Source organism: Rhamphochromis sp. 'chilingali' (genome assembly GCF_963969265.1).
Source record: "Rhamphochromis sp. 'chilingali' genome assembly, chromosome: 12".
Classification (NCBI taxonomy): domain Eukaryota; kingdom Metazoa; phylum Chordata; class Actinopteri; order Cichliformes; family Cichlidae; genus Rhamphochromis; species Rhamphochromis sp. 'chilingali'.
In genome coordinates, this window is record NC_137939.1 from 24,695,228 (window position 1) to 24,711,613 (window position 16,386).

The window sequence follows — 16,386 nt, forward strand, 5'->3', positions numbered from 1 at the left end:
TGGATAAAATTCAGCATTAAAGAAAAAAAGACAAAACAAAAATAAAACCGTAAGGGTACATCTTTCACCATCTTACATGATCTTGATGATCTTACAATGATGATTCCCATTGGTGACACTCACGCCAGCTGTTCCTCTGGACCTCGAGTATTTGGACCGAAGTACTCACACACGTCCGCATTCAGTGCTATAGACTTTCTTTATTTTGCTGGCCAGCTATCATGATTGTTTTCTCAATCACAAAGACTTTACAGAGACATTTTGGTAATACTACTGAGCCGATCAATTGAAAAATTGCTTATTCAAAAAGATAGGCAAGTTTAAAAATAGATATAAGAATTCAGGGAGAGTTTCCCTGTATCGTTTAGGTTTTATCCGATACCAGTACCAAACCGGTACTTTTGAAACGGTGCCGGTGCTTAAACGGTGCTCGAACTGGTGCTTAAAGAATGGAGAACACACAATTTGTCCAAAAACCTCTCATGTTTAGCTGTTTTTTTGTGAAAAGATAACAATGTTAGCCTTTTCTACAGCTATAGGGCATATATGGTATCACTCTTGGCTGGAAGCAGTGCTTAAACATTGGAAAAAACACAAACTTTGTCCAAAAACCTCTCATGTTTAGCTGTTTCCCACTTTTTCTTTGGTCATTTTAGCCTTTTTGGCCAGGGTGAAGAGAGTATCTGCCATCAAACAAGATAGACAGCCGCATGTAACTACGACGGTGTTTGCTAGTTCACCTTACATGTATTAATCTAATAACGTGGTTAGCGTACTCAACGTAAATTACACACAAACAACATTAAGCCACTCACTCAGAGAAGGCGGCTGCTGCCATCATCATCCGTCATCATTTCTGCTACACTGGCAGGACTAGGAGCCAGGACTCTACTCCTAGGGTTCTTGGGGGATGTTGCTAATTCCGCGTCTGATAACAGGCACCACACCCGCAGTAGATGTGCACGGTGTGAGGTCTCGCAGCAAGCTATCAAATATAGTGCATTTCTCGGCTTTTAACAAAATGCTATGCGTCACTAGGTGTTTCATCAGATTCAAGGAGTTACCTCCTTTGCACAGTATCACAGTATCAGCTTAAAGCACTTGTTGCAGGCTGCTGAGTTTGCATATTTTGCTGTGAAGTACAGCCAGACTTCTGACCGCTTCGCCTTGGGCATTTTTAATCTGTAGCTTTGCTCTAAAAGAACGTACGTACCTGGGCCCGCCTACTATGCTTGCAAAAGTAAAATGATTGGCTAGAATCTAAAATGTAATACATCTCAGGGGGGAAAAAAAGCACAGAAAGAAAGCACCGAAATGTGCACTGCTTTTCGGTCTGGTTAATACAGTTTATGTCAGAACCGGTACCGGTACCCATCCCATTCGATCACAGCTGCTCTATTCCCATGTTGTTGCAGTATATTAATGACTAACCTTCTATTGTGCATGGATTATCTCAGTTGTTCTCCTGACTGAAGTTTGGTCTGTTTACAGCATCCTGCCATGCGATTGCATTTGTCTCTAACCATCAGGAACCTTCACGTTAACTTTTATCAAGTGGAAAAGTGTTAGCGTTCATCCTCGAGCTTCACTGTTTATGTTATGCTAACACAGCTAGCGATCACGTAGCACATCATTATATCAATCAATCAATCAATCAATCAATCAAAGCTTTATTTGTCACAAGCAGGTTGCCCAGCAGCTGTAAGCGTCTCCAAGGTGTTAACCATGCTGCATTCGTTGTGAGAGGTCGCGCCTCGTCCCATCGCTTCAATTCCAGCGGGCAGCCTTGGGGGGGTTTGAACAGCCGGTTCCGCTCTCTTATTTCTCCGATAAACCAGGGTCAAGCCAGCTCCGATCAGCAAGAACCCTGTTATCATGGTTCCGAATAGGTAGATATCTTCAGCGTCCTCTCCCGAGCCCAGACTTCTTGTTGAGAAAAGGGTGTCAATAGCATTCAGAGACCAGTTGATCAAATCCATAATTCTCTTTTAGGTTTTAGAGAACGACAGTGAGAGACTGTTCCAGGGAAAGTAATGCACACGAGACAAGACAAGGACACAGAGGCTAAGCAGGGACGATAAGGGTAAGGAGGAGAGGAGAAAAAGTGCGACCGCCTTCGCTGAGAGCCAAACGACCAGCTAGCCCAACTTCAGTAACCCTACAAACGTCACTGCTGTGTAGTTTTCTGTCTTCATTTATGTTGGAAGTTATAGCAGAGCTGTACGTTTGAATTTTTTCAGAAATCTCTCAGTCAGAACATGCTATATCATGTTTAGGTAACTAACGAAACTAGCAAGCTAACTTCCGCTAACTTCCTGCTAACTTCTAACTCTGTGAATTTTGTTTTCATGGATGTCTGGATGTTAAACTTCATAGTTACACCTGGTAAAGCAGTGTAAACGACCACGGCAGACCCAGTGGCATTTTGCTGCTTTTATTAATCCCTACACGGTTGCTGTACATTCGCACTCAGAGCTGCAGCTCTCCCGCTTCCAGCTCAACATAACACCAACAACCCAACCACAGGACCCAGTACAATATTTAATTCGGCGGGGCGTGATTGCGGATGCCGTGCAGGTGCGTCCGCCTCCTCTGCACGGCACCGCAGGCCACGCCCCGCCACAAGCAGCAATGCTGATCATTTCATTAAAGATGAAAGAAATGACGGCCCGCTTGCATGTTCTACAAAAAAAAGTGCTTTGTTGTGTATCTGATGGACAAACACCAAACCAGTTAAGCTGCACCATTTTTACAAACCAATTCTGGCTCATCCATTTCACTCAACAATCTACTTTCCCCATTCTCATTCTCCGTTACTGTGCATTCTCTGTGCTTTTTCGGCACTGCGCATGCGCGTTTTACCCATATTCTATCGCGATATATCATTGTCTTATCATTGCCTAGCTTTGTACCGGTATTACCGTGAATGGTATAATATGGCCCAGCCCTAGCCGTGTGTTTATAAGCCCTGTGTTTCCTTTGTTCTCTGTCGCGTTATTAACATCTACTACCCTCATTCCCCACTGTCTGTTCTGTCTGCCTGTTTAGTTTAGTTACTTTCCCAGTTTTCTGTTTTGCCTGCTGTCCAGCAATAAAGCTGAGTTGTTTAAGTTCACTTTTGCCTCTGCGAGTCCTACTCTTGGGTCCACCATTCCAGCCTGTCTGCACAGTCATGACACAATTGCGAAGAGCAAAGGCCTCAAAGGGGGCAGCCTTGTCGTGTCTTGCAATGTAAAAAAAAAAGAAAAAAAGTGCAGATTTATCTTGATTAGTAAGAATGGAAGAAGTGGGATGCCTATATATCATATCAACCCATGATATATACTTTTCCATAATTTCTCCTTGCATTACCACTTTAAATGTTTCCCATAAAATTGAATCAGAAACATCTTGTTTATCATTAGTTTCCAAGAATTCTGATATTTACTTGTCATAAATTGGCAGAAGGATGCCTCAGGCAGGAGTGATGGGTGAAAACGCCAGTTTCATAACACAGAATTCCAGAACTAAAGAGGTTGGAGAATGATCTGAGATCAAGATGTTGTGATAAGTTGAACATATAACTTTAGAAATCAATTTGGAATCAAGCAAAAAGTAATCTATTCTGGAGTACGATTTGTGCACTTGTGAAAAAAAAGAATAATCTCTAGGGTTGCACAGGGTTTGATGTCTCCAAATATCAACTAGATTAATGAAACTCAAGACATTATTCAGAACAGTTGAAGAATTAAACAACTGAGAGGTTTGAGTAGATCTGTCCAAGTGTTTGTCAAGTTGCCTCCTAAAATTACATGAGTATCAGAGAGATTAGGTAATAAATTAGCTCGTTTGTGCACATGCCCAAGTCCTCACACATTCCATCTCACAAATCTATTGCCACCGCTTAGCGATGATAGATTAGGATTCCCTCCTGAAAAAAATAGCACTGTACACATAAATTGCCGTTGTATAACACTGATGCCAAAAAGACAAAAAACATAACCCTCTTCCCCCCCATCCCACTTTCCCAGACAAAAAATAAACCCCAAATACTCACAGAGGGTCCGCAAGACCATTATGAACTAAACCGTCCAAGGTAACGAGCTCTCCAGCCTTCCCCCACAAAAAAAGAAAAATAATTATACCCTCAATGTCTACATAGTTGACAGAAAAACGAAATAGTCACATACATCCCGATGCAAGGAGTTCCAAATGAAATATCAGCAATAATAAATTAGTTACAGTCTTCCTTTATAGTTCCCAAAAATCCTTAGTCTCACCATGGAGCCATGCGTTACTCGTAAACGCGCTTGATAATAGAAACTACACCGAGCTCCAGCATCCATTAGGCGTTTACGCACGTCCTGGAAGACCTGATGCTTTTTCACCACCTCTGTCGAGAAGTCAGGGAAGATGTGAATCGCCTTGCCATTGTAGTTCAAGGGAGACTGTTGCTGAGCAAGCTGTAGTATCTTCTCTCTCACTTGGAAGCGGTGAATCTGCGCTATAGTTACCCGAGGATGGTCTCCTTCCCTGGGGGTGTGGCCACCCAAACGGTGTGCTCGGTCAATGTCCAATAGCTTCTCAAAATTGTGGGACCACTGCTACCTTCACCTTCCACATTTTCTCAACCTCTTCTCTGAGCTCTTGGTATTTCTCGAGCTTCCCATGTCCCTTCTTTCTGAGGTTGCTGTCATTGGGAACTGCTACGTCTGTCTTCTTCTGTTTGTCTACCACCACTATGTCCGGTTGGTTAGCCACCCGACTTACTTACATTTAGTCAGTGATGGGGATAACGGCGTTACTTTTTTCAGTAACGAGTAATCTAACTAATTACTATTCCTATCGTTACAACGCTGTTACAGTTACTAATAAGAAAATGCGGTCCGTTACTATTTTTCAATAAACAGACGGTTGAAGCTGTGTTCAGCTTACCGCATCTTATATCAGTTGCACGGAAGTAATGTGGACGCTACAGCTTTAAGCAGCTGCGCGCGCTCCCGCGGACGGCAATCACGATCACTTTCTAGCACAACACCTGGAGCTAAGGGGGCAAAACAATCGCATGAGTGCTGCTGTTTGACTGAGGAAGAATAAGGTAGTCGTGGTAAGCCAATCACATGACCACTTAAAGACAAAGCAACAAGGTGACATATACCAGTTTATAAATTGTGTTGATAGGCCACGTAAAACCAGAGTCATGATAAACAATATATACGCGGCGTTTTTTCCTCAATAGTTTCGTCACGTTTACTGTCTAAGGACAGCGCTAGCAAGTACTCTCTGCTTATGAGCAAAAAACAAACAAACAAACAGGGGAAGTTTTAGGAGTGACGGCGAGAGAGAGAGAGAGAGACTCTTTTATTTCTTTTTCTGCTGTTTCTCTCTCTCTCTCTCTCTTTCTCTCTCTCTCTCGCCGTCAATTCTAAAACTTCCCCTGTTTGTTTGTTTTTTGTTTTTTCTTGTAACCGAGGACAAGGGATCTTTGCCCCATTTATTCGAGTAAACGGGGCAAAGAAATAAATTGATAATGTATTTATTGCATTAATTAGACACTCAAATTCCCAGTTATTTCCAGACAGGACTTACAACACATCCTATCCCAGCTGCACATGAGACTTACCACACAAATGGTGCGAAAATTAACACAACACTGCAAACCGTCACACCCCGTTTAGCGACACTGCAATCGATTTACCTGTGGCACGCACTGCAAACAATTTGGGTCTCAGCACAGCTGGGAAGCAGTGCTATGCATGACCTGTAATCTGGGATATAAAGGGAAGTGGCACAAACAAATAAACAAAAACAAAAAAGGAGGTTAGTCCGCCCTTACACAACTCGCATTATCGATTAAAATATTACCCAATAAAATATAAATTTTATGAAAACATTCAAAATCACAAAGCTAAAACAAACACTTAATATACCTACAATACTGATCAGTTTCCCTGCGCGCAGTCGATCTAGGGCTTGATCAATTCTTCTATTAAAACTCGTGGTCACACTAAAAAAGTCCAGCGACACACATTAAAAACGGGCACCTACAATAACAAATAATCCAAACAAAATGGCAAAAGGCTCTTACTTAGTATACCCACTCGCATCCGAGTGAATTAATCGCCTCTGTTTTTTTCCACAGAAAAGCGCTGACTTCACCCCACACACCCACTACCTTTTCACAGCTCTTCAGCAAATCACCTGGCAGAAAGCAACAAACTGCCAGGTGACACTTGTTACATGACGTTTAGCGTGTTTGGAGTGTGTAGTTAATGTGTTGTCTTGTGTAGTTAGTGTAAAGTGTTGTGGATAGTTTTGTGTTGTGTGTCAGAACAATGAGGCGACTGCTGTCTCCAAATAGAAAAAGGAGTGATACACCTGCTGCTGTCAGACCTGCAGGTATCAGGCTGTGATGTTCTCCTTTATAGTGGACAGAAATTATTTTTTTGGAGTGGCACAAATAATTTGTGTGGCATCTTACTGAATGCAGAACAGCTGATTGTTCTGTAAATAGTTTGAAATGGTTATTTAAAAAATCAAGGTAAAAGGTAAATGGATGCAAATAACTGTTGTTTGCAAAACTTGTGCATAGGATTTTATATTTACCATTTATATTTGCATTTAAAGTTATGAAATATGATTCATTAAACATGTTTGTGGTTGTTACAGTAAAAAAAAAATACAACTTTTTCTACTCTGATTTTATGTTTTTTGTCTGATTTTAGATTAATTGTGTTAATACAGTACGTCAAAATGAAAACATGACTGTAAATTCAGACACGTGAGGTTGTGCTGAAAAGAATGATACCAAACAAGGCAAAGTAAATAGTTTTTAAAGGTGAAATGTCGAGGGAAAATCAAAAGTAGTTAAAAATGGCCAATTATACCCTGGACCCCAGAGGGTTAAATGTTTTTTTTAAAGTAACGCAAGAGTTACTTTTCAAGTAATTAATTACTTTTAGAATATTGTAACTCAGTTACTAACTTGGTTACTTTTTTGAAGAAGGAACTAGTAACTATAATTAATTACTTTTTCAAAGTAACTTGCCCAACACTGCACTTAGTAGACTTGTAGTCAAGACCGCCTAAACCAAGAACAAGACAATACCAAGACCAAGTCGTGATGAGACCAAGACCGAGACAAAAAAGTCTTTAAACTGCAGCCAGACGCTGCTTCGTTTACGGGTGTCAGGCATATTTATGTATTTTTGGGATGCACTTGCATAGTCCTCCGCACCGCTGTCTACTGTCTCACTCACTTACTGAGAGGACAGACGCACGCTCCACTTGACTGTCGTGTCTCTCTCACCCTCTCTGTTTTTTATATCAGCCTATATCATAGGTATCAAACTCTGGCCCGCGGGCCAAATTTGGCCCACAGCCTAATTACATTTGGCCCGCGAAGCCATACCAAATTACTATTAGAGCTGGCCTACTGGTATTATACAGCTAATATATATATTGTTTAGTATTAAGCTTTGCTTGTTCCATATTCAGTTTTTCAGCAAAACGTGTTTGAGTCCATAAGAAAAGATTCATTCTTATATCTGGAGGAATAAATATATTTCAATAAATATTAACGTTAGCCCGCGACTTTGTTCCAGTTGTGAATTTTGGCCCACTGTGTATTTGAGTTTGACACCCCTGGCCTATATCCTCCCATGTGATTGGCCACAATATATAGGGACTGGAGCTGAGCCACTGTGTGAGAGCTGAGCAGCGAAAGGAAATTAAGTGAGGAGCCGGCTCTCGCTCAATGGGAGTTGACGCTTCTAATCGGCTCTTAGAGCTGATGCTTTTATGTGTATGTGTATGTGTTAGTCCCCCGTAAGGAAATTACTCCTCTGCATTTAACCCATTCACCCAGTGAAGCAGTGGGCAGCCACCAATGCAGCGCGTCGGGCCAGTACCTTGCTCAGGGGTACCTCAGGGTAGCCGTTCAGTGGATTTGAACCCCTGACCTTCCGATCATGGGGCAAAAACTAGGTAGGACTAACTACTGCTAGCCCTACCCCCAGCTAGCCCTGCCTCCTGCTTTTGCGCATGACACATTATCGAACATTACGTTGTGTGTCATGGATGCTGATATGAGAGCCCAGCGTGTGCTCCCGATGCAGGGAAAACCAATTCTGCATTAATTAACTTCAACTCTTTACAGTTTTTTCTGATTGCTTAAGCACATTTTTTGTAACCATTGGCTAATTTTGCAAAACTCTTCACACAAATAAGAAAACCTGTCACCCAATAATCAAAACATTGTAGTTCTCTTGCAAAAGCAAACACAGCCAGATTAACTCTTCACACCTTCGTAAAAATGGTGTTTCCGTATCAAACAGTACACACAAGCCATCATCTCCTAAGCACACAATGCGCCAACTGCACACTGATGGTATGAATACAAAACACATCTGGCTTTTGCTTTCTCTGTGCACAAGGTAGGCTATGTCAGTTTGAGCTCATACTTCTGTCATAGATCCATAAGCATAGAGGGATCCAAACTTCAAGTACTGGTGTACTTGAAACACATCAAAACAAACACAAGTGTTTATTTCCAAGTATAGGATTATTTGCAATCGCCATAATGACTATATGGGTTACTTGGTCTGCAGTGAACATGCTTCCTCTGCCCCCAGCATCTGGTCATCTAGCAATTCTGTAAAGTAACAATTTCAGTATTTTTACATCAGTGGTATTGGTGTGTTTCTCATTGGCATATGGCAGTGCTACAAATCTTTGTGCGAAGTGACTGTACTAACCGATTCTCATTTCAAGATGTCCTTATGGTACTTGCTACAGTGTAGCGGCTCGAGTTAGGCTGAACCCGTTGGCCAGCTACCCTCAGGGTCATTCCACGGTTGATTACATGGTCCACTATTGTAGCTCTGATGTCATCAGCAATTCTATTTCTTACTCTTCCTACCCTTCCTCTCCCCCCTCCTCGTCTTCCTCTTGCTCCTCCTTGTCCTTGTCGTCCTCTTCATCCTACTTCTTCACCTCCACGTCCTCTTCCTCGGCCTCCTCTACTTCTCACTCTTTCTGCTCCCTCCATTGTACTCCGCACACACAGCTTACCTGTATTATAGTGCTTAGGCTGATTGCAAAGTGAACTAATTATCTAAAAAAGTTTTCACATGCGAAAGTGTGCCAGACAGTTGGCAAATTAGTGTTAATGATAGCCATACATGTGTATACTTTTGCTAGGGAGTGTGTTGGAAATTTGGTAATTGAGTGTTGTGCAGTGAATTGTGCCTACAGTTTTGCAAAGTGTGTGTTACAAAATTGCAAACTGAGTGCAAAGCAGTTTTTGTGCTTTTAGTTTTGCAAACTCAGTGAGTGGTTTTGCTATAAGTCTGAATAGTTTTAGAGATTGTGCTACAGGAATCACAGTTAGGGTTTAAGCATTCAGAAAAAACTGTAATAAGACCTACCTTGGCACTTGTGCAGGTGGAGCCAAAGGGAAGACATGCTTCACCATATTTTCTAGTCTTTGGCTTAGAATGAACTTTGCTTGGAAACATATTCAGCGATGCTTCATCTCCTGCTTTGCGTTAGTGTGGGAGCCCCGTCAAAAACCTTTCATGCTATGCTAGCAGTGTCCAAACAATCTTTTTTTTTCCCTTTTCATACCATGCCCAGGGGGCGGGCCCCACACCTTGGGAAGCTCTACTTTGAGGTATTGGACACCGATGGTAAACTGCCATCAGACCCTAAATCAGACCCTGTTATCTGTTGTTATCAATATTTTTTTTTTAATTATTTCTTGGTGAGTGGACATATTGGTTACACTTTGACTAATCATTAATCAGTAACACAACCTTCAGAAGCAAAGTGCACTGAGGGTGTAATTACTGAAGGTTACTCATTTCTGATGTCAAGGAGGAGCAGAGAATAAAACAGTAAAGCAGACAAAAAAATTACATCATATGTGAGAAAGATACTCTAAAGTGTGGAATAAAAACTCAGGCAGTTATTCTAATAATAAAAAAAAGTCAAGAGATGGAGGTGCGACCTCGACCAGAACTGTTTGACTTCCATGGAGTTGGCATGATCACAGACTTTACAGAAAACTGGGACAACATACAGAACTTCAAAGCAAGACCAGATGATATTCTTATTGCTACGTACCCTAAAGCAGGTAAGGTTAATTTAACCTTAGTAGACAGAATTGTGCCAGCCTGGGTGAACATAAGAAAGTGAAGACATGTGAAAGTAAACTGATTTAAACTCAAATCAAAGCCTTGGAAATTATTTTAGACTCTCTTTATCTCTCTGTGTGTTTTATTGGCTTTAAAAAACCTTTGAGCTAAATGTTGTGCTGAAAGGCACTATATAAATAAAGCTTAAGGGCATGTACAAGGGTTGTGTGGAGCTAGTTACTATAGTATTTTTTTTAAATAAATAATTTCATGGATTGCTATATTTCCCACTGAACAGCATGGTTTTATCTCTTTCAACCTCAGGAACCACATGGGTCTCCTACATCCTAGATCTTCTGTATTTTGCGCACATGGGTCAAGACCGTCAGACTTCCATCCCTCTTCATGACAGAGTACCCTTCCTGGAGATATGCGAACCCCCTATGCCCAAAGGTCTCAGATCAGTTCTGATTGCAGAAATTTTTTGTGTGTCACATGTTGAAACAGCAGCTACTAAAATGCAACCTCAGTGTGTTTCACATTCACTGTTGTCTAAACAGAGTGATATAATTTTTTTTTTGCTTGATATTTGGTTATTTTTCAAATCTATTTGGTTATTAGACACTCAAAATTGTTTGCAAACTCACTCGAAAGTGCCTTAAAATGTTGGCCTTTTAGCCATGTTGACCTCTGACATCTAGAAAAGTCCAACTTATTAGGGGCAAACCAATCATTCTTACCTTACAGGTACAGACTTGGCAGACAAACTTCCCACCACTCCTCGTCTCATTAAAACTCATCTACCAGTCCAGTTTGTACCAAAGTCCTTCTGGGAGCAGCGCTGCAGGGTAAAATGCATATATACCTGTAACCATAGAGACATGGGATTTATGAAACAGATTAGAACTTGTTGTTGTCTGGTTCTGCAGGTAGTCTACGTGGCCCGCAATGCAAAAGACAATGCAGTGTCCTACTTCCATTTTGAACGCATGGACAGTGGTATGCCAGAACCGGGGAAATGGAGCACCTTCCTGCAGAACTTCATGGAGGGGAAGAGTGAGTTCAGTTTAGTTTTACTGTAGAAAGAAGAGACATTGTTTTCATTTTATTTCTCATGTAAACACTCTGTTGTGTTTTGTTGTGTGTTTGTAGTGGTTTTTGGATCGTGGTATGACCATGTGAACGGCTGGTGTGAGAAGAAGCAGACTTATTCAAATTTTCACTACATGTTCTATGAAGATTTGATTGAGGTATCATGAGCTGTGCTAAAGAATGCCATTTACAACAAAGCTCATTACATTAAAAAGTGTCTTGAGTTTGTTAATAAACACGTTGCCCTTGCTGAAAGATTAAATAGCTTTTAGGAAATACTTAGCCTTCGTCTGGTGTTCTAGTCTGTGGGACTCGCTTTCTATGTTTACCAAAAGAAACATTATGCAGTTGTTATTTTAACTTCAAATTCTTTGCCTTTGTATCATTTTCTTTGAAGAACATATAAATGAAATATAAAATAACACTTCACACAGGACTGTGGACGAGAAATAGACCGACTGTGTTCCTTCCTTAATTTGTCTCCATCACCTGAAGAGAAGGAAAGAGTCAAAGCCAGCGTGACTTTTGACAATATGAAACAAAATAAAATGACCAACTACTCCACCTTCGATTCAATGAACCAGACTATATCTCCTTTCATGAGAAAAGGTATAAATGTCTAAACCTAAAAGTTGTTTTGTTCCCCTCTGTGTTTCTTCTGAGAACTGTGTACTGCATTTATGAATAGGTTGATCAAATAACCTGAATTATTTTCTCTGTTTCTTCAGGAAAAGTTGGTGACTGGAAGAACCACTTCACTGTGGCCCAGAATGAACAGTTTGATGAAGACTACAAGCAGAAAATGAAGAATCCTGATCTAAAGTTTCATTATGAAATTTAGATCCCCAGCTGGGTGTGATGGAACTCTGCACTGATATGTGATTCAATAGTTAAGAAATAAGCCAAATTTGATATGAAATTTAAACAAACTAAATTTCAGGTAGGTGATAGAGAGCTGTGGCAGAGTTCACAACCCTGAGCTGTCCTGCAGAAATGATAAATTCGACAGAACAATTTCCAGAAACAGTACCAACTTATATATGATAGCTTCCATTCTTTAAAAAATGATGGTCAGGTATGATTTGTCTGACACCATGTGTTATCGTATATGGATATTATACTTTTGGCTTTTCTGCACCTTCATTCTGCTCAGTAACATGTTTTAAACTTTGTTAAATAATGGCAACTTTGTGGTATGCTGTAAAGTTAACCCATTATCCTCATATCAGCACACCTTTTTAAAACCACTTTCTGTTTAAAGGCGATTCATAGTTTTATTCTTACAAGATCCAACTAAACTCAAATAGGAGAAATTAAAAAGGCAAACAACAAACAAAAGTCTAGGTGTTCAGGGAATGATGTAAAAATTCGTTAGGGCACTAATACTCATGAAAAGGGTCAGTTTTACATATACATTGGAAGGACCTTTACTTTCCCTCAGCATTAGGGAGTATTTTAACATCTAATAACTCTTTCTTTAACCTCAAAACATTGATTCAATTCAACTGGACACAGTTGTTTTATCACTGAAGAATATTTAGTGAAAACTTCATTTTAAATTTTAGAAAGAAAGCTATATTTGTATTTAGATTATTGAATCCATTGAAATTGCAGTTTCTAAAAGATTTATAATTTTTTTTATTTGTAATTAAAAATATTTTTGCAATAAGGTTTTGTTGAGAGTGTAATACTTTTTTTTATGAAATCCATTTTTTTTTATTTGAAGAGTACTTATTAATGTCAACAAGACTTTTAAAGAGAAATAGACCAATGGGTATCCTTCCTTTTGGGGAAGGAAAATGTCAGAACCAGTATACAAATTAAAATAAAATGACAGTTCATGTGATGAACCACAAGGTGTTACAAGGTGTATATGACTCTGGTTTCACGTGGCCTATCAACACAATTTAAAAACTGGTATATATCACCTTGTTGCTTTGTCATCTTGAAGTGGTCATGTGATTGGCTTACCACGACTACTATGGCTGTATCCCAATTCAGGGTCTGCAGCCTTAAAGTACGCAGCCTTAACGGTCCACAAGGCCCGCATACTCAAAGACCGCTAAGGCTGGAACTGCGGGGCTTGTAGGCTTATGAAATGGGACGGTCTAGCCTACGTCGCGCTGCCCAGGTTGCCTAGCAACCATGATACTATCCGCTGGAAAAGTTTCATACAGCATTGTTTTTCACGAATGAAGGCGAAAATATTTTATTTGTTTTTACATGAGCGCTGTGTGATTTGATAAGTATCTGAGGCTGAGACCACGGGACAATAAAAACATAATTGCTGGGCCTTATTTCTGTACTGAACAGTCATTTTAAGATTAAATAAGTAAATAACAATTAGCTCATGTTGTTCATGAGACTACAGTCATCTTACTTTGGTAATGTAAATATAATAAATGGTAAATGGCCTGTATTTATATAGCGCTTTACTAGTCCCTAAGGACCCCAAAGCGCTTTACATATCCAGTCATCCACCCATTCACGCACACATTCACACACTGGTGATGGCAAGCTACATTGTAGCCACAGCCACCCTGGGGCGCACTGACAGAGGCGAGGCTGCCGGACACTGGCGCCACCGGGCCCTCTGACCACCACCAGTAGGCAACGGGTGAGGTGTCTTGCCCAAGGACACAACGACCGAGACTGTCCAAGCCGGGGCTCGAACCGGCAACCTTCCGATTACAAGGCGAACTCCCAACTCTTGAGCCACGATCGCCCCAATATGGCCAATATTATAGTTATATTAATCATTACTAGTCATTACTAGTAGTAGTCATTACGGCAGTGTGCTTGAACTCTGTGTCATTCAATGAGCATCAATAAAGATTCAAGTTGCAGTTATTTATATTTCTTATCACCTTAAATCTTCACTCAAAGACAAGTATCTTTGACAGTGTATATATAGATATATCATATATATGAGACAAATATTGTTCTTTCAGTATGTTGGCATTACTAAATTTGGCTCAATGCTTACATATAAGTATAAAAAGAAAATGTACAAGCTGTGATAACTGTTTCTGATAAAATGAAGAGTAGACTGATATATTAAATATTCCTTTATTGGGTGAGAAAATCAGACCATGTCATAACTGCTTTCAGTCATACAGAATAGATATCAGAGCCTTAAACAGGCTGACTTCTGCTAAATGGGTCAAACTGGGTAGAAAGTATACAAACACATAACATCCTTATAGAATATAATGTAACACTATAGATCAACTTACCTCAGAATATATAAAGCACATAAACAATTACAGCAATATGATGCAACAAACACAGCAGTGCTACTAATCCAAAATACTCACAGCTTCATAGAACTGAAACAAACAGGGGCATTTATTTTTAGCTCCATTCTGCTGCTGATACATACTTTAGGTTTCTGAATATTAAACTTGTTGCTGCCTTTCATAGTGTGTATCTTGAAGGCCCTGAGTACTTACTCCCACACTGAAAACACTGGAATTATAAAATTATTTTAACATCACCTAATAAGACTGATTCAGGACAGACAATTAGTTATTTTAAACTTTCCTAGCAGTCCTTCACAAACAGGGAACAGTCTGTCTATTCTCTCCATCTGTCAGCTGCTGCTGGCTCTTCCTCCTCCTCTTCCTCACACACTGCTGAGTTTGTCCTGGTGGATCATCAGGGGTTGCAAAGCCTCACAGATGATGTGCAGCAGTGGGTCCTCACTGTCCTCACTCTGGACACTTGCAGTTGTCACACATGGAAATCAAATGTGTGATAAGCTGCAGGATTCAAACTCAAGTGTGACTTATAAACACATGTTCGTACTTTTATTACACAATCAGAGAGAAAGAAAAGGAGAGAGAGTGCAGGACAGACAGACAGGTGACAGTCTCAGGTGTATACACTGCTACAAACAGGAGGATTTAGTGTTTGTGTTATTACGAGTGCTAAACAAGAGTTCCCAGATGGTACAGTGGACACATGTGTGACTCCTGTGATTAAAGCATCTTTCTTTCAGCTTAACGAGTGAACCGTCAGCTTGTTCAAACACACGTTAAAGTCCGTTTGGCTCGACACCACCGAACAGAGGCAGCAATATAACATAGCTAACATTAACAGTCCAGTGAATCCTGCTTGTGCCGTGATATTCAGGACTGCAAACCGAGCAGCATCACTGACTTTCAGCTTGTTGTGTTTGTGGATATATGACTGACTTTAATTATCCATAAAATCATCACATTCTCTGTAAGATTAAAATCATGTATGTCAGTTGGTAGGAGTGATCCTAGAAGGTAAGTAAGCTTCATAATCTTGTGTTACCAACAATCTAATGTGTTTTTACTTTACAAAAATTTGTAAAGGAATTAAACATGTTCTGTTTAAAATACATTCAGTAAATGTTACTGTGTGTCTGAATCAGAGTGATGGAGGTGAAATGTTGTAATTTTGGTGTTTACAGATTCTACCAATGCTGCAGTGCACATGTCGTAATTAGTCATCCTTTTCGTACTGGCAGCTGACTGTTTTTGCACTTACTTGAATGAAGCAATTCAAATGAACTTTGAACTACATTTCTAAAAATTTACATCAAAGTCAGCTTTATTGTCAAAAACCATATGCACAGGTCATACACAGGAATTTGAAGTTTCAATGCTCCCACAGCCCTCGGTGTACACTAAAACAATATAAAGATTAAAATAAGTCTTATGTACAACACAATACAATACAAAACAGTGTCCAGCACAGTCAGAGTGCTTGTGGGCAAGAGTTTGTGTGCAAGTGGGGTGGGGGAGTCAGTGAGGGGCGATGGTGGAGGTTGAGAGTTTTGTATGTCCTGGGGGTGGGCAGGGTTAAGAGGGGAGAGGTGGATGCAGGTCTGTAGTTCTGTGTGTGTCAGACTGGAGAGGGACAGAGCAGGGAGAGAATTCAGCATCCTGACAGTCTGACTGATTAGGTGTGCAGACCAGCAACACTGCAATGCCAAACAAAAAGGACAAGATGAGCCCCAACAGATGTCATGATATGTATATCAATTCTTTAGACCTGTGAGGAAAAGAACCACCGGTCAACCTGCCTTAAACCCTGACAACAGGACAGCAGGTGTGACCAAAAGAGGGCGTCCCTATAAAATCTATCCCTACAAACTGAATCACAGCCATCAACCATCATGAAACATCCAGTTTGCAATTTCATCGTT

At 40.4% G+C, this 16,386-nt stretch overlaps 1 protein-coding gene across 1 annotated transcript; it reads left to right on the plus strand.

Annotated features, from left to right (window-relative positions):
* Window positions 1-9,975: 9,975 nt before the first annotated feature.
* Window positions 9,976-12,048, plus strand: LOC308406936 (cytosolic sulfotransferase 3-like; the record flags this gene model as incomplete). The annotated part of the gene is made up of 7 exons (XM_080898255.1): window positions 9,976-10,114; window positions 10,440-10,568; window positions 10,863-10,963; window positions 11,045-11,171; window positions 11,268-11,365; window positions 11,642-11,816; window positions 11,936-12,048. The coding sequence occupies 7 exons, from the start codon at window positions 9,976-9,978 to the stop codon at window positions 12,046-12,048; spliced, it is 882 nt and encodes a 293-aa protein (XP_080754381.1).
* Window positions 12,049-16,386: the final 4,338 nt, after the last annotated feature.